Here is a 22,901-nt window from a genome sequence, read left to right as displayed (position 1 = left end):
ATGTGCTGCTTGCTGGAGTGCACGGCAAAGGATCCCCAAAAGTATTTTGGGCACTGTTTCTCACACAAAAAAAAAAAAAAATACTATGCCCTGGGTTAATTTTGAAGTCAAAGCATGCCAAGCCACTTTCCTTCTACTGCGTGTCTTCTCCATGGCACTACCAGCCCTGGGAGCATGTGCCAGTGCTAGTGAAGCTGGTTTTCTGTGTGACCTGACAGTCTGGCCTGAAATTCTGCTGGGGGAGGTTTAGGCTGGATATTAGGAAAAACGTCTTTGCTGCAAGAGTGGTGAGGCATTGGAACAGGCTGCCCAGGGAGACGCTGGAGTCACCATGCCTGGAGGTGTTCAAGAAGTGTGTGGACATGGCACTCACTTCAGGAGGTGGTTTAATGGCTGTGGTGGTCTTAGCTTGCCAGTCGGACTTGATGATCTTAGTGGTCTTTCCAACTGAAACAATTCCATGGTTCTGTGATTTTCATACTTCAGCAAGAGGGGGAGAGCTGTCACCTTCCTCACTTAGGTACTTGTTTTCAAGCAGAAATAAAAATGTCCTCCAAAAGCTCTTGAGAGAGGGCAGTGCTGCAAGATGGTAATGGTTGCATTGTAGCAGGAGAAGAGGCTCATGGCATAACTCCATATGGGCCTAAAGATATTACTCATAATCCTCTTACCCAGCCACATGCTACTGAGTGCTGGGGTAAGTCATTAGTCAGAATATTAGTTGTAGTTATGTCATAAAGGCTTGCTGATTCCAGCAGTGTTGCGGGGGAAGCGCTGCTGAGGAATCCACAGAAAAAGCAAAAAGCTATCAAGTTCCATTCCATATTGGCTGGGTAAAACACAGGCCTTAAAACTGCTGGCAATGTGCCAGGATGTCACTGGCAACTGTAATTGTGTGGTTAGTGTAAACAGCAGGGGTAACTATTACATGGGCTGTGTTTCTACCCACCTCCCAGCCCCTGGAAAAGCAGAGTTAATTTGAGTGCTGATAAATACTACTTAACTAATGATAAATGTTAATTATTATCTCCCTCAAATATCAGAAGTAAAACAGATGAAACCATTGATTAGGGCAGGGGTGATTTGGTATCAGAATTACTGGAGAGGGAAATCCCTCTTCACTATATATGTGAGAAGTATAAACTTTTCTGTTATTTCAATGGATTTCCTGTTTTTTCTGTTTGAATTTTGAAAGCAAATTTTGATAATTTTGGAAGGGGACTATTTCAGTGCCTCCCCCTGTACCATGAATTTGTATCTTTGGAAGGGTTTTATTTAAATAAATAAATAAATGATGAAGTGTTTCTCTGTGCCTGCTGAGGCTGATGAGTAATCAAACGAACAGGAACACTTCATCAGGCTGGCATTTTATTCTACACTCATTTTTTTCCCCCCTGCTTTATCAATCTACTGAAAGAATTGTGGTGTAGGAGGCCTAGACAGAGCTGTCTTAACACCGCTGGATTTTAAACTAATTTCAGTGAATCACAGATTGGTCTGGGCTGGAAGGGACCTCCAAAGCTCATCCAGTCCAATCCCCCTGCAGTCAGCAGGGACATCCCCCACTAGATCAGGCTGCCCAGGGCCTTGTTGAGCCTGACCTAGAATATCTCCAGGAATGGGGCCTCAACCACCTCCCAAGGCAACCTGTTCCAGTGTTCCACCACCCTCATAGTGAAGAACTTCTTCCTGATATCCAATCTAAATCTGTTCTTCTCTAGTTTGAAGCCATTGTCCCTCCTCCTGTCCCTGCAGGCCTTTGCAAACAGTCTCTCTGCAGCCTTCCTGTAGCCCCCTTCAGGTACTGGCAGGCTGCTATTAGGTCTCCCCAGAGCCTCCTCTTCTCCAGGCTGAACACCCCCAGCTCCCTCAGTCTGTCCTCGTAGCAGAGCTGCTCCAACCCCCTGATCATTTTCATGGCTCTCCTCTGGACCCTCTCCATCAGGTCCATGTCCTTCCTATCTTGAGGGCTCCAGACCTGTACACAGCACTCCAGGTGAGGTCTCAGCAGAGCAGAGCACAGTGGCAGAATCACCTCTCTGGATCTGCTGATAACACATCTTTGGATGCAGCCCAGGCTGCCATTGGCCTTCTGTGCTGCAATCTCACACTGCCTGCTCATGTCTAGCTTCTCATCCATCAGCACTCCAAGTCCTTTATTTCACTGTTAGTTTCACTGTTATCTGTCTGTTTTTCTTCTTGGAGATGAGATGGATGTTAGCATAGTTTGGGTCTCTCAGCACTTACAGCATTAGTGAATTACCAAAATGTTTGGGGTTTTTTGCTAGAGTGCTTTAGATGTTGGTTAAAGCAGCTTGTTAGGTAACCTGTGGACATGGTGAGGGCAAATAGGAATTAAGGGCAGCCAGAAAACAGACTGCAGTGGGATTTAAATATGTATACTGCAAATTTCTTCAATACAGCCAACCTGCTTTTTGCTGGGTGTATTGGAAGAAGTCAGCGTGAGGGCTGGAAAGGGAAACACCAGGTGTGTGTGCCAGCACTGGGTGTTATTGTAACCCCAGAACTCAAAAAAATACATCCACAAAGTAAGTCAGGATCATATCATCACTTGAATTTTACTTTGGTGATTTTATTGCATGATGTCCTTGAGAAGAGGTGACTTCAGATGTAGACAAGGTTATCAACAGCAGGAGCTCCTGAGGGTACTTAAGAGGCCAAGACTCTGGAAGCATTCTGGATGACCTGTATCAGTTCTTGGTCACCCTGGTAGTAAAAACGTGTTTCCTGATGTTCAGACAGAGCCTCCTGTGTTTCAGTTTGTGCCCATTGCCTCTTCCTCTCACTGGGCACCAATGAAAAGAGCCTAGCTCCATCCTCTCTGCATCCTCCCTTCAGGTATTTCTATGTTACAAGACCCCCCTGTGCTTTCCCTTGTCTGGGCAGAACAGTCCCAGCTCTCTTGGCCTTTCCTCATAGAAGTCCCATGATCATCCTCATCATCCTTCACTGGACTTTCTCAAGTATGTCCACGTTCTGAGAGGCCCAGAACTGGACACAGCATTCCAGGTGTGGCTTCACCAGTGCTGAGCAGAGGGGAAGGATCACCTGCCTCGACCTGCTGGCAGCTGCACTCTTCTTAATGCAGCCAATCAGCTTTCTCTGCAGCAAGGTGAGGATTGGTCTCTTCTCCTGGGCAATCAGCAATGGAACAAGAAGACACAGTCTCAAGCTGTGCAGGGGGAAGTTTAGGCTTGATGTTAGAAAAAAATTCTTCACAGAAAGAGGGATTGCCCTTTGAGATGGGCTCCCCAGGGAGGTGGTGGGGTCAGTGTCCCTGGTAATGTTTAAGAAAAGCCTGGATGAGGCACTTAGTGCCATGGTCTGGTTGATTAGATATGGTTAGGTGATGGGTTGGACTTGATGATCTTGGAGGTCTCATCCAACCTGGCTGATTGTGTCATCCTGTGCAGGATGCACTGCTGGCACACCACTTTCTCCTGGAAAGAAAAGGAAGTAGCTTATTTTAAAGAACAAACACCTGGATTACATATCTTGAGCATAGGTGTGCTGAGGGTGGAGGTCTTGTTGAAAGCACATCCTTCTTTGACTGCAAGTACTTTGGAATATGGTCTGCCATGTTAGAACCATCTGATCCATCCTAAAAGGGTGGACAGTGGAAACAGCAGTTGCTCTTCAGCAGTGTTTGTCTAAGTCATGCTGTTTGTCAAGGGTGGATTATCAAGGTCTGCAGAGAGTTTCTGTGGCAGGAATTCATCTGAGCTTGCTTTCAACATATTTCTCAAGTCACCTTTATTTACCCTCTATGCCTGAAGCTATTTTGGTTCATTTGCAGAGGGTGATACCACACACACTGGTACTGTCTGGCTGCAGCAGCTGTGTGCAATATATAAACCCTGCTTCCTGCCAGAGGAAAGGTGCTGGTGATAGCTGCATGAAGGATTGATTGTTTTCCTTGCAGTAATGTCAGATTGTTTTACATTCTGCATAGGTGGCACCATCTGAAATCCCACAGAGTAATATTTAAGTTGACCAGGCTGGGGTGAAAGATTGGCAGAAGGGGATAGGAGGACAGTGCTGTAATGTCTGACATAGGCTGGAATGCTTCTGGTGGGAATACCTGTTTGAAGATCACAGAATCACAGTATCAACAAGGTTGGAAAAGACCTCAAGGATCATCAAGTCCAATCTGTCACCCAAGACCTCCTGACTACTAAACCATGTCACCAAGTGCCATGTCCAATCCCCTCTTGAACACCTCCAGGGATGGTGACTCCACCACCTCCCTGGGCAGCACATTCCAATGTCTAAGAACTCTCTCCATGAAGAACTTTCTCCTCACCTCCAGCCTAAACCTCCCCTGGCACAGCTTGAGACTGTGTCCTCTTGTTTGGCCATGTTACAATGTTGTGATGCTTATCTCCTTGACTCTGTCCTGAGAAACTGACTCAGGTTAGAAGAAGAATATGTGGATTTGTTTCCTATGTTGTAGTAGTCATTGCATACTCCATTAAAAATCCCACTATGGTTTTAGGGTGTTAGGTAATGATAGGACTAGGGGGAATGGAACAAAACTACAAGTGGGTAGATTCAGATTGGATGTCAGGGAGAAGTTCTTCCCCATGAGGGTGGTGAGACACTGGCACAGGTTGCCCAGGGAGGTGGTGGAAACCTTATCCCTGGAGGTTTTTGCAGCCAGGCTGGATGTGGCTGTGAGCAACCTGCTGTAGTGTGAGGTGTCCCTGTCCATGGCAGGGGGGTTGGAACTGGATGATCCTTGAGGTCCCTTCCAACCTTAACAGTTCTATGATTCTTTCTTTTCTGGATGGTCGGCCACGTGGTTGATTCCTTTCCTTTATATTAACATCCTATCCTCAACTCACAATTTGAACATTTGAGAACAGTTACTGAAACTGGAGCTGCAGACAAATCTCTAGCTGTTAGTGTTTCTGGTGGAAATCTCTAGCTGTTAGTGTTTCTGGTGGAAATCTCTAGCTGTTAGTGTTTCTGGTGGAAATCTCTAGCTGTTAGTGTTTCTGGTGGAAATCTCTAGCTGTTAGTGTTTCTGGTGGAAATCTCTAGCTGTTAGTGTTTCTGGTGGAAATCTCTAGCTGTTAGTGTTTCTGGTGGAAATCTCTAGCTGTTAGTGTTTCTTGATTATTTTGTGTGCTTCCTGTTGGATTTTTAGTTTGTTTGGACCTCACGCCCATGGGGTTGGAATTGGATTTGTAGTCTGTCTTTTAAAGCAATAATGCAATCCAATCAGCTGTGCTTTGCATCTGATGTTTCCTTTCAGAACTAAAGATAGCATGTATCATGCACTGACTTATGCCACCATATTGGAAATGCAAGCTATGATGACATTTGATCCTCAGGACATTTTAAATGCTGGAAACACAATGAAGGAAGCTCAAGCCACTTGTCAAAAGTAAGTGTGGATCAATTCAGTCAATAAATAGTTCTTTCATGGGAAAGTTTGGAAAGACATCCAGGGGCTTATGAAGGAGAGAGGAGCCTTTACCTTGCTCCAGTGCCCACTTCTAGCTGTGAAATGTTTTCTGTTAGCTTGCGGGGTGGTCTTGGTTGGTTTTCTTTAATCTGACTTTAAGATTAATGACTTAAGGAATAGGAGGTGAAAATGTCATAGGAAAGTTGAGGTCGGAGGGGACATCAGGAAGCCATCTAGTCCAGCCTCCTGCTCAGAGGAGGGCCAGTTGTGAGGTCACACCACATAACAGGTTTTTCAACAGTCTAGTTTTGAAAACTTTGTTTTACTGCAATGTCTAATTTTTCTTGTCAGTTAGTTTTTTTTTTTTCCTACCTATAGCCCCACCCCAGTTCTGCAAAGTCTGGAAGTTCTTTCCCATTTACAGACACTAAAGAATCCTCCCACTTGGTGATGGTTGTACTGTAAGCTACCTGTCTTTGAGTCAACCATGCTTCTGTACAGCTGTGCACAAGCACACATACAGAAGAAAGCAAAAAAGCCCCCTTAGCCCTTTCCTTCCTCAAGACAGATTTCTGCACAGAAAAAGATGGATCCCAGGAGGACCATGTTGACTAACTTCTTATGTATATATGGTAAGATGAGAGAGGGTTGGTGAGCAGCACTAGAGGTACATTAGTGACTGTATGGGTGGCCAGCTGAAAGATGGGGTTCTCTGTTCTTGATGCTTCCTGTGGAGAATGACCAAACAACTTCTGTGCAGATTTAGGAAGAAATCTACAGTAGCTGATTCTATCACCAACCTTGTGCATAGACAAAGCCTTGAACACTTTACTGAAGGTAACATTATCCATCAATGCATCCTGTTTTCCTCTTTTTTTTTTTTTTTTTTCCCCTGCAGTTTGAACTCTATAGGATTGTTCACCCAATGTTTCTTTGCAGATTGTGGGTTCACTGACACAGTTACTGATTTGGTGTTTCCAGAATTGCTGGGTCAGTGTTGTGGCACTTGCTGTGTCACCACATCCAAAATCACTGGGTTTTTTTGTTGTTGTTGAGTGCTGAGTCAGCATTTCCCAAAATTACTGAGTAAAGAAATACCTAGAAAGGATTATTGAAATGCCTAGAAATGCTCTAGATCCAGGAGTTCTTGGAAAGCACTAGAAAAAAATCCTACAAAGTTTCTAGAAATGTTCTATTTCTGTTTGGAGTTACTTCAGTAATCCAGAGCTGAAAGATGACAGCAAATTTGGGAAAGACTTTGCTCAGCTTCAACTTTGTGATTTTATTCCTGTGTTAAGTGGCTGTGTTTTCTAATTAACTTTTTGTCTGATTGATTTTTATTTCTCTCCTCTGTGTGATACTAGAGGAAATCCATGCAGAAATTTGCTATGCTGAATGTTTACTTCAGAGAGCAGCACTCACATTTCTCCAGGTATGGATTCTTATGTGGCTCTTTGGAGAAAAAAACATGTGCACACCACACAGGCTTCCTTTCTTAAAATTAATGAAGTGGTAGAAGACACTAATTTGACTCTTTCATCTGGGCTAAATCTGGATTTGATCTGGACCATCTGCTGATGAGATGAAAGACTCTTTTGTTGTCCTTCATGATGATCTAAAAACGTTTATCCTATGGCCAGCAGGGATGGAATTCTGCCCTGTGCTCGGCACTTGTGAGGCCTCACCTCCAGCACTGTCTGCAGCTCTGGGCCCCTCACTGCAGGAAAGGTCTTGAGGTGCTGGAGCAGGTCCAGAGGAGAGCAACCAGACTGGGAAGGGACTGGAGGGAAAGTCTGATGAGGAGAGGCTGAGGGAGCTGGGGGTGTTCAGCCTGGAGAAGAAGAGACTCTGGGGGGACCTTATCACTCTCTACAACTACCTAAAAGGAAGTTGTAGTCAGGTGGCGGTCAGGCTCTTCTCCCAGGCAACTTGTGACAGGACAAGAGGGCATGGGATGAAGCTGTGCCAGGGGAGGGTTAGGTTGGATGTTAGGAAGCACTTCCTCAGGGAAAGGGGAATGAGACACTGGGATGGACTGCCCAGGGAGGTGGTGGAGTTGCTGTCCTGGATGTGTTTAAGGATAGCTTGGATGTGGCACTCAGTGACATGGTCTGGTTGATGTGGTGGTGTCAGGTCATGATGATCTGGACTTGATGATCTCAGAGGTCTATTCCAGCCTCAATAATTCTGTGATTCTGTAGCACAGAGTGTCCTGTGCTGCCTACTGCAGTCAGTTTTGGGTGTGTGAAATGTCACCCCAGTAGGCACTGATTTTCAAATGATGTGTGTTAGGGCATCAGATTGAGAAAAGGAAAAAAAATGAAAAAAAAAAAAAGAATTAGTCATTAAAGATGTGCTGGACTGCAAGCAAGAGTTTTGTGTCAGATTGGTGTTTGCTTTCCCAGGACTGCTTTTTCACTTGCTTGTTCTTCAACAGCTATTATGGTCTGCAGAGCTATTAGGCTTCACACATGCTTTTTGCTAAACTCTGCTGTCTGTCTTTAAAAGAAAGAGAGCTGTCCCTCTTCTTTGAGCATTATCTGTACTAATGAAGCTTGATTTGGTTGACAAGTCAACATTTACTTGGGATTCAGCTTGCAATTTAAATTGTTCATTGTAGTTGGAATACTGATTTTTTTCTCCTTGATTTGTCTGTACTTGATGTCTGTGGGCCTCTTCATCTCTCTATACAAAGGGGATAATAAAAGTCTCATTCACTAAGAGCTTCAGCTTCTTAGCTCAAAGATAATCACAGGGAGTGAAATCAGGTGGTGATTTTTAGAATGCTTGGGAGTCATCAGATAGGCTGATTTCCCATGGTAGTTTATGAACCATGTAACCTTTTCTAGTGATCTGCCAAAAACTCTTGTTGTGTAGCAAAACCAGTAACCAGAGTAGCTTCTTCTAAAGGTTTTGAGAATGCTGCTGCTGCTGATTCCATGACAAGAAATTACTTTATGGTAGGCCTTTGAAATGGACAAGATACGGCTGCCTCTTTCCATGTTCGTGGGGGGTAGGTAGCCTCTAGCACTGGGGACAGTTTGAACAATAGCTGGAGCTATGGAAGCAGGGCTCTTCAGAGCATCTTCATTGTGCCTGTAAGAAAAGAGTGCTTTAATGCATTTTGAGCACTATTTTTGCTCTTAAAGAATCATAGAATTGTTTCAGTTGGAAAAGACCTCTAAGACTGTCAAGTCCAACCACTGACCTAGCACCACCATGGCCATTAAACCATGTCCCTGATTGCCATGTCCCCGAGTTTCTTGAACACCTCCCAGGAAGGGTGACTCCACCACCTTCCTAGGCAGCCTGTTCCAGCACTCTTCCAGGAAAGAAATTTTTCCTAATCCCCAACTTAAACCTGCCTGGCACAATTTCAGGCCATTTTTACAGAGATCTGTTTTTTGAAATGTTTATAAATACCTGAGAGATTGAGGAGTAAGGAAATATTCTCTTGTCCTCTTCTGCATTTAAAAAAAAAAAAAAAATCTGTTTGCCTCCTCTGCTGTTCTGTGTTGAATTTTTCATGCACACATGAACTGGTTTTAAAATTTAAAACAAAGGCACTTGGTTCCAACAGCTATTGAAGTGGCTTAGTTTTAATGCTTCATGCAAATGACCAAATCCAGTTGAAAACATAAAAATGAGCCTGGGGATTTTTCAAGGGCTGGGCTGTCCTCCTGTTGGTTATCTTTGTTGGCTGGTATCATGAGTATTCTGAAATTAAACATTTAAAAACAGTCTTCCTTCCTCTGGCCATTTGCCATTCAAAGGCAAACCTAGCTGACTTTACACAGGGGTAGGTATGCTGTACACCACCACACCACCCTCCCTGCTGCAAATGAACACCCAACTACACAACAAAGGAAAACGTGATCCCATTCTTTTCTGGTTGTTTGGCTTGCATGTGGTTAGTAGTTCAGTTCTCTGGGGATACATCATCAGGAATTACATCTTCATTGATGATGCATAATTTCTGTCCTCAGTTATCATTGCTGATAATGTTGCTTAAGGATGACTGCAAAGGACACAGGCTAGTGGTGGTGGTGCAGGCTGCAGGTGTAAGCTCCTGCACCAGCAGCTCAGGCCAGCAGGTTTCCTGTGCTCCTTCATAGAAAGCAGAGTCTAGAATTAACTTTGGGACTGAGTTGTCCTCCTAACTTATAGGAGGATGGAAAGCTCTTCAAGGCAGGTGCCCTGTCTCTGTTTACATATCAGTGGGCACAACTGGACCCTATTTTCTTAACAATAACAGTGAATCAACCAAATGTTCCTTTCATCTATGCTGTTTTCTTCACAATACAGCCTCTTAAAATACCCTCACAGCAATACTACCTGCAAAAACACCTGTAGTGTTCCTATCTCAAAGTAAAAGCAGATATCAAAACAAACTAGGATGATTATATAGGATGAGGGAGGAAGCAAGAAGCTGCCACCTGAAAGTTCTGTCTGTAGGATAAAACTATAAACTAATGGTCCCCCAGATATACTTTGTTATAGCTTGTCAGGGCACAAGGCTTGGATCAGTGCACCCTGCATTGGATTAAAACCTGGCTGCATGTCCGGGCCCAAAGAGTGGTGGAGCATGAAATTAAGTCTGCCTGGTGCCCACTCACCAATGGTGTCCCCCAGGGTTCAGTACTGGGGCCTGTCCTCTAATATCTTCATCAGTGATCTGGGTGAGGGCATTGAGGCATCCTCAGTAAGTTTGCAGATGACACCAAGCTGGGTGGCTGTGTTGATCTGCTAGAGGGCAGGGAGGCTTTGCAGCGGGACCTGGACAGCTCAGACCCATGGGCCAAGGCTGACTGAAGTTTAACAAGGCCAAGTGCCAGGTGCTGCACCTGGGTCACAACCACCCCATGGTGAGCTACCCACTTGGGGATGTGTGTTTGGAAAGCTGTGACTCAGAGAGGGACCTGGGGGCTCTGGTTAATAGTTGATTAAATATGAGCCAGCAATGCCCAGGTGGCCAAGAAAGCCAAGGGCATCCTGGCTTGGGTTAGAAACAGGGTGGGCAGCAGGGATAGGAGGTGACCATCCCCCTGTGCTCAGCACTGCTGAGGCCACACCTTGAGTGCTGTGTTCAGCTCTGGGCCCTCACTGCAAGAAGGACATTGAGGGGCTGGAGTGTGTCCAGAGAAGGGCAATGAGGCTGGAGAAGGGCCTGGAACCCCTGGGCTAGAGGAGGGGCTGAGGGAGCTGGGGGTGTTCAGGCTGGAGAAGAGGAGGCTGAGGGAGACCTCAGTGCTCTCTACAGCTCCCCGAAGGGAGGTTGGAGTGAGGAGGGGGCAGCCTCTGCTCCTTGGTGGCAAGAGACAGGAGCAGATGAAATGGTTTCAAGCTGCACCAGGGGAGGTTCAGGCTGGATGCTAGGAAATATTCCTTCACAGGGAGGGTTCTCAAACATTGGAATGATTTGCCCAGGGCAGTGCTGGAGTCACCATCCCTGGAGGTGTTTAAGCAGCCTGTGGAGCTGGTGCTTAGAGACATAATTTAGGATTGACCCTAAACTGGGTCGAGGGTTGGACTGGATGAGCTTTGAGGTCTCTTCCAACTGGATGTTTTCTGTGATTCTGTAGCATGTTACCGTGGATCTCATAAATACTTGATTAATCGCTCCAGAAAGGACATATCCTGCATAACTTCACTTACCCTGCTTCCTTTTTAGGATGTTAAACCCTATTCTGTAGACTCCTGAGGACAGGCAGTTACTTGCCTCTGGTGCTGATGTTCAGATCCCAACTGTGCTGTAGGACAACTGAGAGGAAGCTGTATTTTTAAAAAAGCCACAAATGGCTGTACCTTAAAGTTCATTAGCATAATCCTCATCAAGGCAAATTCAGGTTGTCCAAAGCTCACAACAATTCCAGAAGGCATCAAAATAAAGTCTGTATGTCTGAACAGGGTAACAATACTGTAATAGAGAGAGGAAATCCGAAATCCATGTTTTGGTTCTCAGAGACTTACATTGTCTGTGTCACAGTAGCTATGGTCAAGGCACATTTCCATCTCTAGAAGACAAAAGCTCTTCCTAATGCTTGTAACTCATATTGCTAATGTATTTCCTCTCTAACAGGATGAGAATATGGTTAGCTTCATCAAAGGAGGCATCAAGGTCCGAAACAGTTACCAAACGTACAGGTAAGTGAGGGGGATGATGTGAGCCGGCACGCTCGTTCAGTGAAAAGTGCTGCTGGACAAATTGTCTAATTCACAAATTAATTACTGATCAATTTATTACAGCCTTCACTGTGGACCTCATGTCCGCAGCTTTTCTCATCTCACACAAATTCCTCCTCTGCATAGCAAAGAACGCTGCATATTGGAGCTGATTTGGGTTGTAAAGGTAGTGGACCCTAACCCTGTGAACTCCTGGAGTTTGCCTACTTCAGATACTATATCCTTGAAATGATGGCAAAAAAATAATTCTTCTCTGTGATGTCGTGCTGCTTGTGACTGCAGAGCATGATTTGGAGGTCTTGGCAGGCATTAAGCATATGAAAGGGCTTTTCTCTATAGTTCTAGCTGCAGCTTTTTTGGACATTCAAAACCAGTAGCTGAAGCAAAAGTAATCCCATTAAAAAGTAGATGAAACTGAAACAAAATTCAAGCGACAGTAAGCTGAAGAGCTTGCAATGGAAAGTATAAATGGCTTCAGACACTGGCTTGAAACAAAGATTAAACAATGTTACAGGAGGTTTTTAAGGCCAGACTGGATGTGGCTCTGAGCAACCTGATCTAGTGTGAGGTGTCCCTGTCCATGGCAGGGGGGTTAGATGATCCTTGAGGTCCCTTCCAACCCTAACAATTCTATGATTCTATGAAATAGGTTTATAGGGACTAGTTAGCACAGTAGAGCAGATGCAGTCCCTAGGCATCATGAAGTCCCTAAACAGGCAATTCCTAGAGGATGCTGTTCCAAGCATATGCCACTGGCTGAATGAAACATCTGGTTATCTAGACTTTTGACCTGGTTAAGTATGGTAGTTGTTCTGCTCTAAAGAGAAGGTGTATGCTGGGGCTGTTTAGTCTGGAGAGAAGATGACAGAGGGATCTGATCAATGTCTATCAATATCTGAGGGCTGGGGTTCAGGAAGGAAGGGACAGCCTCCACTCACTTGTGCCCTGTGATAGGACAAAGGACAATGGATGGAAACTGCAGCACAGGAGGTTCCACCTCACTTGAGGAGGAACTTCTTTCCTGTAAGGGTCCCAGAGCCCTGGAACAGGCTGCTCAGAGAGGTTGTGGAGTCTCCTTCTCTGGAGACTTTCCAGCCCCATCTGGATGTGTTCCTGTGTGACCTGTGCTGGATTCTCTGGTCCTGCTCTACTAGCAGGGCTAGACTGGAAGATTTCCTGAGGTCCCTTCCAACCCCTAACATTTTGTGATCTGTGACAAGCAGAGTTTCTTTTCTGAATTCACAATATGCCCGTTACTTAGTGTCTATAAGCCAAAACATCTATCACAGTCTCACAGTATATCAGAGGTTGGAAGGGACCTCAAGAGATCATCAGGTCCAACCCCCCTGCCAGAGCAGGATCACCCAAGGTAGTCTGCACAGGAACGCATCCAAGTGGGTTTTGAAAGCCTCCAGAGAAGGAGACTCCACAACCTCTCTGGGCAGCCTGTTCCAGTGCTCTGTCACCCTCACTGTAAAGAAGCTTCTCCTCATGTTGAGGTGAAATCTTCTATGTTCAAGTTTGAACCCATTGTTCCTTGGCTTATCACTGCGAACCACCGAAATCTGCTTAAGCAGATTTCTTTTGATCCAGGAAATTACAGAGAGTAACTCTCAATATGTGCCAAAGCTTTTGAAGTGCAGAAATAAATTCTAAAAATGGCATCAAAATGTACCCCATGGGAAGCACACTCAGTTGTGCCTCAGTACACTAAGATCAGCTCTAGTGCACGTGAAGACAAAGCATTACGTATCCAGTCACTATTGGGTGATCTTCAAAGGAATGCTTTTTATCATGCAGAAACGTGGTTGCAAGTTGACTGTGTCTGTTGGACAGGAGTTACTCTCCAAGACTCCCTGTTTTTTCCTGGATAATCCTGTAACAGGTGTTGTAAATACTTTGTCTAATATAGCCAATAAACTATCATAGGTGCTGTTCACCTGGATGAGGTCACAGATCACAGGCTCACAGGATGTTAGGGGTTGGAAGGGACTTCTGGAGATCTTCCAGTCCAACCCCCCTGCCAGAGCAGGACCAGAGAATCTAGCACAAGGTGCACAGGAACGCATCCAGATGGGTCTTGAAAGTCTCCAGAGAAGGAGACTCCACAACCTCTCTGGGCAGCCTGTTCCAGTGCTCTGGGACCCTCAGGGTAAAGAAGTTCCTCCTCATGTTGAGGTGGAACCTCCTGTGCTGTAGTTTCCATCCATTACCCCTTGTCCTGTCGCAGGGCGCAAGTGAGCAGAGCCTGTCCCCTCCCTCCTGACCCCCAGCCCTCAGCTATTGATAGACATTGATCAGATCCCCTTTCAGTCTTCTCTTCTCCAGACTAAACAGCCCCAGGGCTCTCAACCTCTCCTCATAGGGCAGTGCTCCAGCCCCTTTGTCATCCTTTTAGCCCTTCATTGGATTCAAGTAGATTCCAGGTGTGGCCTCACCAGGGCAGAGCAGAGGGGGAGAAAAACCTCCCTGGATCTGCTGGACACACTCCTCTGAATGCACCCCAGGATCCCATTGGCCTTCTTGGCCACAAGAGCACATTGCTGTCCCATGCAGAACTTGTTGTCCACCAGGACTCCCAGGTCCTTCTGCACAGGGATGCCCCCCTCCTGACCTGTACTGGTGCAGGTGACCTGATTGTTTTGAGCTACTGTGTAGTTCAAGGCAGTGGGGTTGCTTTCTTACCGAGTTGTAGTGAATCAGTTTTGTTTACTGGCAGTGTGACCAAGTGCTGTGTATTTGCAGGGAGCTGGACAGTCTCATACAGTCACCACATTATGTCAAAGGAGAAAACCATCTTCATTTTGAGGGAGGTGTAAAACTTGGAGTTGGAGCATTTAATCTGGTATGTACCAACAGTCCTCTTGAGCTGAAGTTCTGCTACCTCCTGAAAATGTTCTTAACTTAAACACCTGGGAAGTTCTGCTGACATGAGTATCACTAATTTTATGATTAAAAAGAAGATAGTGTATGTTGACACTTGTAGGATCCCAGCCTCTGGTGCAAGAACAACAGCAAATACACTTTAGAAGTAAAGAGACTACTACCTGCAACATAGGCAGCATTGCCTTGTGGGGAGTCTCATCTGAAAATGAGCTCATCTGACAAGGGCTAAGGGCATGCTCCTGAGAATGCTGCTGAGGGCCTGTGCCCACCTTCCAGTAAGGTTGTTCAGTAGCCAGGCGACCAGTGCTTGGGAGAAGGCTCCTGAACAGGACCCACTGGCATGAGGGCAGGAGAAGCCTTGTGCAGAAGCATCAGTCGCCTGTGCTCGTTGACTTCCACTTACTGTTGGACTGGCACTGGGAAGCAGCCAGGGACTTGGCTGTTAGCAGGGAAGTTGATGGGGCAGGGTACATGAACAGGGTCTGAGGTGCTGCTCAGCTTGCTGCTGGCTGTTGTCTGTGTTCTGGTCAGAAATGGTAGAGGATGGTTCCTGGTGTGTCAGAGAGGCTCTGACAAAGAGGTGGCAAGGGGTGATGTGGTTGTTCAGGTGACGGGCTGTAGAAAATGCATGGTGATTCCACTTCTTTGCATTACTTGACACGAGTCTGGCACATGCCCACATGTCAGATTTACTGCACAAAGAGCTGTGCATATGGTGTGGTCTGCACCCAGTGTTTGAAACAACCAAGAGGTACTGGAGTTACTGAGCACGTGCTGTGTAAACGTAACCCTGTGCTGGGAACCCTCTGCAGGGGCTCTGTATTGAACACATACTTTTGTTTCACTTGTATGTAAAACACAGCAGGTGTCTCCATTTACCCAGGAAGCTGTCAGCCATATAAAGATGGTTTTTAGTAATTTTAGTGATGATTTCTTGTGCTTGGAGAAGCTGTAGGAGGCAGCTGGTAGCTGAAGGGCAGAAAGTCTCTTACTGTGTATCTGCCACATTTCTCTCTGTAGACATTGTCCATGTTTCCTGCACGGATTCTGAGACTACTGGAGTTTGTTGGGTTTTCTGGAAACAAGGTAAGTGTCAGCTAAAATATTATTGGTACATTGTCCTCTTGAATTAAAAACCAGAGACAGGAGTTTCTGCCTTCTTCCTCACATCAAGCTGTAACCCTCTGAAACACTCTGACTGGGATCACATGTGCACTGCTGGCACTGATGCATTTCTGCAGCTCAGTTTTCCTTTATTTTTTTGTCTGAAGTATTACACTTCCCAGATTGTGATACCATTGTTCAAAGATGATACACTTGTGAAGCCTGATAAAGACAGTGGCTGATACAATGGTGTCTACGTATTTAGTGTCTGCCACTGATCTTGTGATGTATGCTTGTACTTAAAAATCCATAGCCAGAAATGCATTCTTAGGCTTTAATATATTAGCTGACTTGATAGTTGCTATCATTATGGTAGCTGAATGTCCCTGACAGGCTCCTGCATGACATCCAATTGGGGAAAAAAAATTCAATTTCATTTCTGACTTTTTTTTTTCCTCTTTATGTCTTTAATAGCAACTGATAACTTGAGTGTGGCACCTAAATTCTCTTTGCTTAAAAGAGTAGGTGTTTTTTTGCCTAGTGAGTAACCAGTCTGACCTGTTGTTTGTGCATGAAGTTTAAGGACGGGACTTTAGGGATGAAGCAGCAGTGAACTCGCATGAACCTGAGTTATTCTTCAGGACAGATACCCAGAAAGAGCTGTGTTAGTGTTTTGTGGCTTTATTGTTTGGAAATAGGGCACTAAATTGATGGGAATATCTTAGTCTTGATACCTTGTACCTGCCTTGTCTCTCATTCTACCAACAGAATGTGAGATTCACACAGAGTTGAGTTACTGGATAAAGGAAACTCAGTCCCTTTAACCTAAACCATTAGTCTCATTTATTCAACAGATGCTGGGGAAAGTAAATCACAGAATGTTAGGGGCTGGAAGGGACCTCAAAAGTTCATCTAAATGTTTGATGTCCTTCAGACACAACAAAAACTGTATCAACAAGTTAAAACTTAACTTTTTGGTAATATTTTTAAATTTAGATTTCGAGGAGGAAAATGTTTCCTTAATCAGAGCTGCAAGTGGATAAAGTGTCATCAGCATTGTGTTAGTTTACAGGAAAAATACTAAATCTGAAAATAAAATGCCTAGTTTAAAAGCCAAGGAGCTTTTGGCAGAACTTGAAAAATTCCAGGAGCTGACCAGGAGCAATTTCACAAGTATTGGCAAAAACCCAAATAGTCCTAGTCTGTCAGTAATGAAAACAAAGAGCATCTAAAGCAAAATTCTAGAACTGTAAGGGCAATTCATGTACCAGCAGAGTTCTGAGAATACCTTGCTGAGCACTCATTTTACTGCTGCAGATGAAAATTGCCTCTCTAATTGAATTTCTGTTGTTTTCATTTGGCCCTGGGATTTCTTGTGTGGCTGTGAGTGGGCTGATATTTGTGCTGATGAGTCAGTTTGTGCTGATTCCAGTTTTTAATAATACACTGAAACATGACCTAAATTACCATAAATTTAAGCAAAAACTTGCTCTCTGCACACAACAACAAAGGAGTATTTTAAACACATTGATCAAAGCTCATTGGTCATTTATTTTAAAATGCTGTTATAAAAAAAAAGTCCTTCTGCATTTAACGTTTGTGAGTCAAATGTCTAAAGCCAGAAGCAAAACTGCAGTTGTATTTGCAGTCCTTTCCACCAGTGGTGGTTTCCCAAAGCCTACAAAGAGAAGCTGTCCCCTGCAGTACAGACAAGAGTGTAGAAGGTGAAGAAACAGTGACAGAGGATGAGAGGGAGAGTTGGTATATCGTGTGGTGCAGCCCATCCAGGAGAAAGGAGTTTTGAATATGTGGGTTTCATGTGGGTCTGGGCTGGAGGGGACCTCCAAAGGTCATCTAGTCCAACCTCCCTGCAGTCAGGAGCTAGATCAGCTTGCCCAGGGCCTCACCTTGAGTATTTCCAGGAAAAGGGCCTCAACTACCTCCCTGGGCAACCTGTTCCAGTCATTCATCACCCTCATAGTAAAGAACTTCCTAACATCCAATCTAAATCTGCTCTTCTTCAGCTTAAAGCCACTGTCCCTCATCCTGTCACTGCAGGCCTTTGCAAACAGTCTCTCCCCATCCTTCTTATAGGTCTCCTTTCAGGTACTGGCAGGCTGCTACTAAATCTCCCCAGAGCCTCCTCTTCTCCAGCCTCAACACCCCCAGCTCCCTCAGCCTGTCCTTGTAGCAGAGCTGCTCCAACCCCCTGATCATTTTCATGGCTCTCCTCTGGACCCTCTCCATCAGGTCCATGTCCTGCCTATATTGTGAGCTCCAGACCTGTACACAGTTCTCCAGGTGAGGTCTCAGCAGAGCAAAGTGGCAGAATCCCCTCTCTGGATCTGCTGGTAGCACATCTTTTGATAGAGCCCAGGCTGCCATTTGCCTTCTGTGCTGCAAGCTCACACTGCCTGCTCATCTTCTGATCTTTTCCATTAAGTGCTCACAGTGAGCATCAGATGGTGCAAAAGTCAAAAGAGCCATGGTTAGTATTGTGAGCTGTTTACAGTCTGTCTGAGCCTGCTGCAGTGCACTGGAGGACAGCTTGCTTCAGGTGTGGTCCCTGCATTTATCCAAAGTGGTAGAAATTGTGTATCTTCCACAATATTAATCTGCCCTGACGCCAGCAGGTTTGCCCTGAGGCCCTCTTCTTGTCTCTCAGACATGTCATGTCTGATAGTAAATGAGGACAAACCTGAAGCTCCATTAATTCCTAAGCCATTTGTGGGCACTGTGGACAGCATGATCAACTTAACAGCAGTCTGGAGTCTCAAAATAGTAGGTAGGATAAGATAAGAAAGTATAGAAGTTGCCCAAGGCTGTGTTTGTTCCCTTTCAGTCCAAGATGTGCCAGTTGTGCCCTTCTCACTGCTCGAGCTCCTTTCCCCTGTTATCATCAGTCAAAATATAGTCTTCTTTGTTTCATGGCATAGGCTCTGTGTTTGAACAATGCAGTTTGGCCCCCTTTTGTGAGAAGTATTTTGTTGGCAGAAATATGTAAATATAAATGTCTATAAATATCTGAGGGCTAAGTGTCAGGAAGGGGGAGCGTCTGCCCGTCTTGGACCCTGTGATGGGACAATGGATATAAACTACAGCACAGGAGGTTCCACCTCAACGTGAAGAAGAATTTCTTTACTGTGAGGGTCCCAGAGCACTGGAACAGGCTGCCCAGAGAGGTTGTGGAGTCTCCTTCTCTGGAGACTTTCCAACCCCATCTGGATGTGTTCCTGTGTGACCTGTGCTGGATTCTATGGCCCTGCCCTGGCAGGGGGGTTGGACTGGAAGAACTCTGAAGGTCCCTTCCAACCCTTAACATGGTGTGATGCTGTATGTATTGTACACCATTGGCTAGGCTGTGCTGGGGAGGCATGCCCTCCTCACTCACTGGGCAGGAGGTAGGCTATGGGTCCCATCTGCACTTGTATTTAGTGATAACTGATTTCTGATGCCAGATCAGAAGAGTCCCTGAAGAGTCTTTCACATAAGCACTGAACCCTTCTTCCTGATTCCTCTGCCAGGTCTCAGGCTGATATTGACTGTTGTTGTTATTTTAGAGGGACTTAGAGATACCATCTTCCTGAGCTGCAGAGACATTTGATATCAGCCCACCATTTGTTAAGTGCAGTGTCTCAGGGAAGGTCAGATGACAGCATGATTTCAGGGGAAGGCTGGAAAACTCTGAGATAGAACCAATTGCTTCCAAATTATACTTCTTGATGTGGGAGGACATTTTTCCCAAAGCATCTGAGCTGTAGAATATTTTTGATGTGTCAATTTGTAATAAATTAGATTCCAGTTTCCCACTGAGTGTCTTTTTTGATTGCATTTTGCTCTCTTCTGCAGATTTTAAAAGATTAAAGCTGCAGTTATTTCGTAGGAGGCATTAGCTCTACATAAAAGCTGTTAGCAGTATCCATCCTTCTTGCTAAACCTGCAGTGCTGTGGTCAGGTTATGGATCATGAATGATGACCTTGCTTTGATTTCATTGTCAAGATCCCTGATTAAAAGACAGTGATTAAAAAATATCATTGGAGAGCTTTCAGTTCAGGAAAGTAGATGGATTTTAGTCAGTGGCAGCTGAAATAAATACTCAACACTGCCTGATAATGGCTTTGAGCACTGTCCTTGTTCGCCCTGCTTTCACTGTGGGAATCCCCACTGCTCCTGAATGCAGCAGTGGGTGTCTTGGGCCAAGGGTCATGTGATATAATGTAGGGACAGTCCTGGGAATGAGCAGATCGTGGGACGTTAGGAGGAGCTTGCACAGAAAGGTGAGAGTTACTGTACTGGAGCACATTTTTCTCCAAGAAGTGGCATTGCAGCCTGGTTTGTGCTGCATCTTGTGCCCTTCAGAGTAACTTACACTTTGCCAGAAAACATCTCCTAAATATGTTGATGTCACTTTACCCTTTTGGGAAAGTTATGAGCACTCACTGCCTTGACAAGTTCTGCATGGGACAGCAATGTGCCCTGGTGGCCAAGAAGGCCAATGGGGTCCTGGGGTGCATTCAGAAGTGTGTCCAGCAGGTCCAGGGAGGTTCTCCTCCCCCTCTACTCTGCCCTAGTGAGGCTCCACCTGGAATATTGCATCCAGTTCTGGGCTCCCCAGTTCAAGAGGGACAGGGATCTGCTGGAGAGAGTCCAAGGGAGGGCTACAAGGATGGTGAAGGGACTGGAGCACTGCCTGGTGAGGAGAGGCTGAGAGCCCTGGGGCTGTTTAGTCTGGAGAAGACTGAGAGGGGATCTGATCAATGTGTATAAACATCTGAGAGCTGGGTGTCAGAAAGGGTGCCCAGTCAGATGGGTGCCCTGTGACAGGACAAGGGGCAATGGATATAAACTGTAGCACAAGAAGTTCCACCTCAACTTTCTCAATGAGGAAGAACTTCTTTGCTGTAAGTGTCCCAGAGCACTGGAGCAGGCTGCTCAGAGAGGTTGTGGAGTCTCCTTCTCTGGAGACTTCCCAGCCCCATCTGGATGCATTCCTGTGTGATCTGTGCTGGATTCTCTGGTCCTGCTCTGGCAGTAGGGTTGGACTGGGACATCTCCAGAGGTCCGTTCCAACCCCTAACATCCTGTGATCCTGTGACATCTGGCTTATGTTGTAGCAATATACCCTGTAATAGACTTTGTAAGATCATTCCTGGTGTTGTGGGATTTCTTCTGTCACCTGTGGCATGGGTGTGGGAGGTATCTATGGGTTATTTATGGTTAGAAGGTGTGTCCCCACAAACATGCTCAGTGACTGGTGCTAGTGACTATATCTCTTTGCAGGGTTTCTCCTTAGCCTCTCACAGCAGCTGCTTTTTGATTTAGTTCTGAGATGCTCAGTTTGATCCCAGTGGGGATTAGATGGGGGTTATTGCCCAACTCATTTAGCTGATGCAGTTTGCTGGCTAATCTGTGTAGGCTCCTCACGGAGGAGTAGGCCCTTGAAAATGTGATTCATAATGTCTTAGCTTGCCTTCTGTGCTGAACTGTTCCTTGGAGGAGTATGTCTGCCTCTGCTAGCTACAGGGAGAGCCTAGGGAGGCTTGCTGTCTGAATGTGGTATCTAAAACATGTTTCCCAGCTACACCCTTCATCACCCTGCTTTTCTGGGGATCTCATCACAACAGAAAACAGTTTGCAAGAGGATTTTTTTTGAGAAGCAGCTTTGTTGCAGCCTTTTCTACAAGCAAGTGTTGTGAGACTAATAACAACTACTGCTAGATTTCTTTTTTTTTTTCAGGTTGTCCACAGATTGTCTTGTTACTTTAATTTAGAAATCTTGGGGTATTTGAGTGGCAGAGCAAAAAGTAAGCCCTCTTTAATGGACAAAATAGGGTTACAGACATACCAGAGAGTGAAGTGACTTGCTCTGAGAGCTTTCCATACCTGTGTATTTGCTCTATTTAAGAATTTGGGCTGAAGTATACCAGGTTTGCAGCCCTTTTCTGATCAATGGGCAATATTTTTAATGCTGTTACTTCACAGTTGCTGCTTTCCAGGGTGCAGTCCAATGGAGGGTAAGTGTGGGTTGCATTCCTTGTCTGTACAGATGCTAACTTTGTGTTTGAATGTATTCAAATACATATTTGAGGCCAAAATACCTAAGAGAGATCACCTTGGCAAGTGATTCTATTATCCTGTATGACTAACAATCCCAAGCATTGATATAGGCTGGGCAGGGACTAGCTTAGAGCAGCCCTGAAGAAAAGGCCTTGGGGGTGCTGGGGGATGAGAAGCTCAACAGGAGCCAGCAGTGAGCACTTGCAGCCCAGAGAGCCAAGCAGAGCCTGGGCTGCAGCAAGAGAAGTGTGGCCAGCAGGGCCAGGGAGGGGATTCTCCCCCTCTGCTCCACTCTGATGAGACCACACCTGGAGCTCTGTGTTCAGTTCTGGAGCCTCTATTACAAAAATGATCTGGAGGTGCTGGAAGGTGTCCAGAGAAGGGCCACGAGGATGAGCAGAGAGGTGGAGCTGCTCTGCTATGGAGACAGACTGAGAGAGTTGGGGTTGTGCACTATGGAGAAGAGAAGGCTCTGAGGAGACCTTCTTGTGGCCTTCCAGTATCTGAAGGGGGCTACAAGAAAGCTGGGGAGGGACTTTTGAGGGTGTGTCAGGGAGTGATAGGAGTGGGGGGAATGGAAAAAAAATGGAAATGGGTAGATTCAGATTGGTTATTAGAAAGAAGTTCTTCCCCATGAGGGTGGTGAGACACTGGCACAGGTTGCCCAGGGAGTTTTTTGCAGCCAGGCTGGATGTGGCTTTGAGCAACCTGCTGTAGTGTGAGGTGTCCCTGGCCATGGCAGAGCAGTTGGAACTGGATGATCCTTGAGGTCCCTTCCAACCCTAACAATTCTATAATTCTATAATTGCTGTGTCATTCTTAGTGCTGTTCACAAATGTGATCACCATTCATTGTAGATAACATTTTTATATTTTGTGTATTTTATATTTATATTAAGGCCTGGTACTGATGTCAGTAAAGGCTCAGTGCAATATCCAGCCTGAAGATTTTTCACTTTAAAAAAATGTACTTTATAAATCCACTTCATAATTTTTTTCCTGCCAGCAGTTCATGCCACAGATGATTTGTTTGTCTTTAACCTTGCAGCACTATAGTGCTACTTTTTTTTTTTATTTAACCCAAATATTTGTGGGCTTCTCTGGGCAGGTTAAAGAAGTTGAATATATCATATTTTATTACTTACCTGGGTTACAATTAAAGGGGTAATAAGGTGAGAAGTTAATAATAATATATTAAATATTTATTAGTTTGGCTCTGCCTCCCACGTAACTACGTAAT

The 22,901-nt window shown here is 45.3% G+C and overlaps 1 protein-coding gene across 1 annotated transcript in view; it reads left to right on the top strand.

Annotated features, from left to right (window-relative positions):
- The window catches only part of TTC39A (tetratricopeptide repeat domain 39A), a 63,557-nt gene that overhangs the window by 21,132 nt on the left and 19,524 nt on the right, over nt 1-22,901 (top strand). Inside the window, exons 5-10 of the mRNA XM_054384579.1 lie at nt 5,279-5,410; nt 6,192-6,268; nt 6,796-6,863; nt 11,511-11,575; nt 14,360-14,459; nt 15,521-15,586. Coding sequence (XP_054240554.1) covers nt 5,279-5,410; nt 6,192-6,268; nt 6,796-6,863; nt 11,511-11,575; nt 14,360-14,459; nt 15,521-15,586 — 508 coding nt within the window. The remainder of the gene's footprint in view (nt 1-5,278; nt 5,411-6,191; nt 6,269-6,795; nt 6,864-11,510; nt 11,576-14,359; nt 14,460-15,520; nt 15,587-22,901) is intronic.

Source organism: Indicator indicator, chromosome 10 (assembly GCF_027791375.1).
Source record: "Indicator indicator isolate 239-I01 chromosome 10, UM_Iind_1.1, whole genome shotgun sequence".
In the NCBI taxonomy this organism is placed as follows: domain Eukaryota; kingdom Metazoa; phylum Chordata; class Aves; order Piciformes; family Indicatoridae; genus Indicator; species Indicator indicator.
This window is presented reverse-complemented; position numbering and strand designations above follow the sequence as displayed.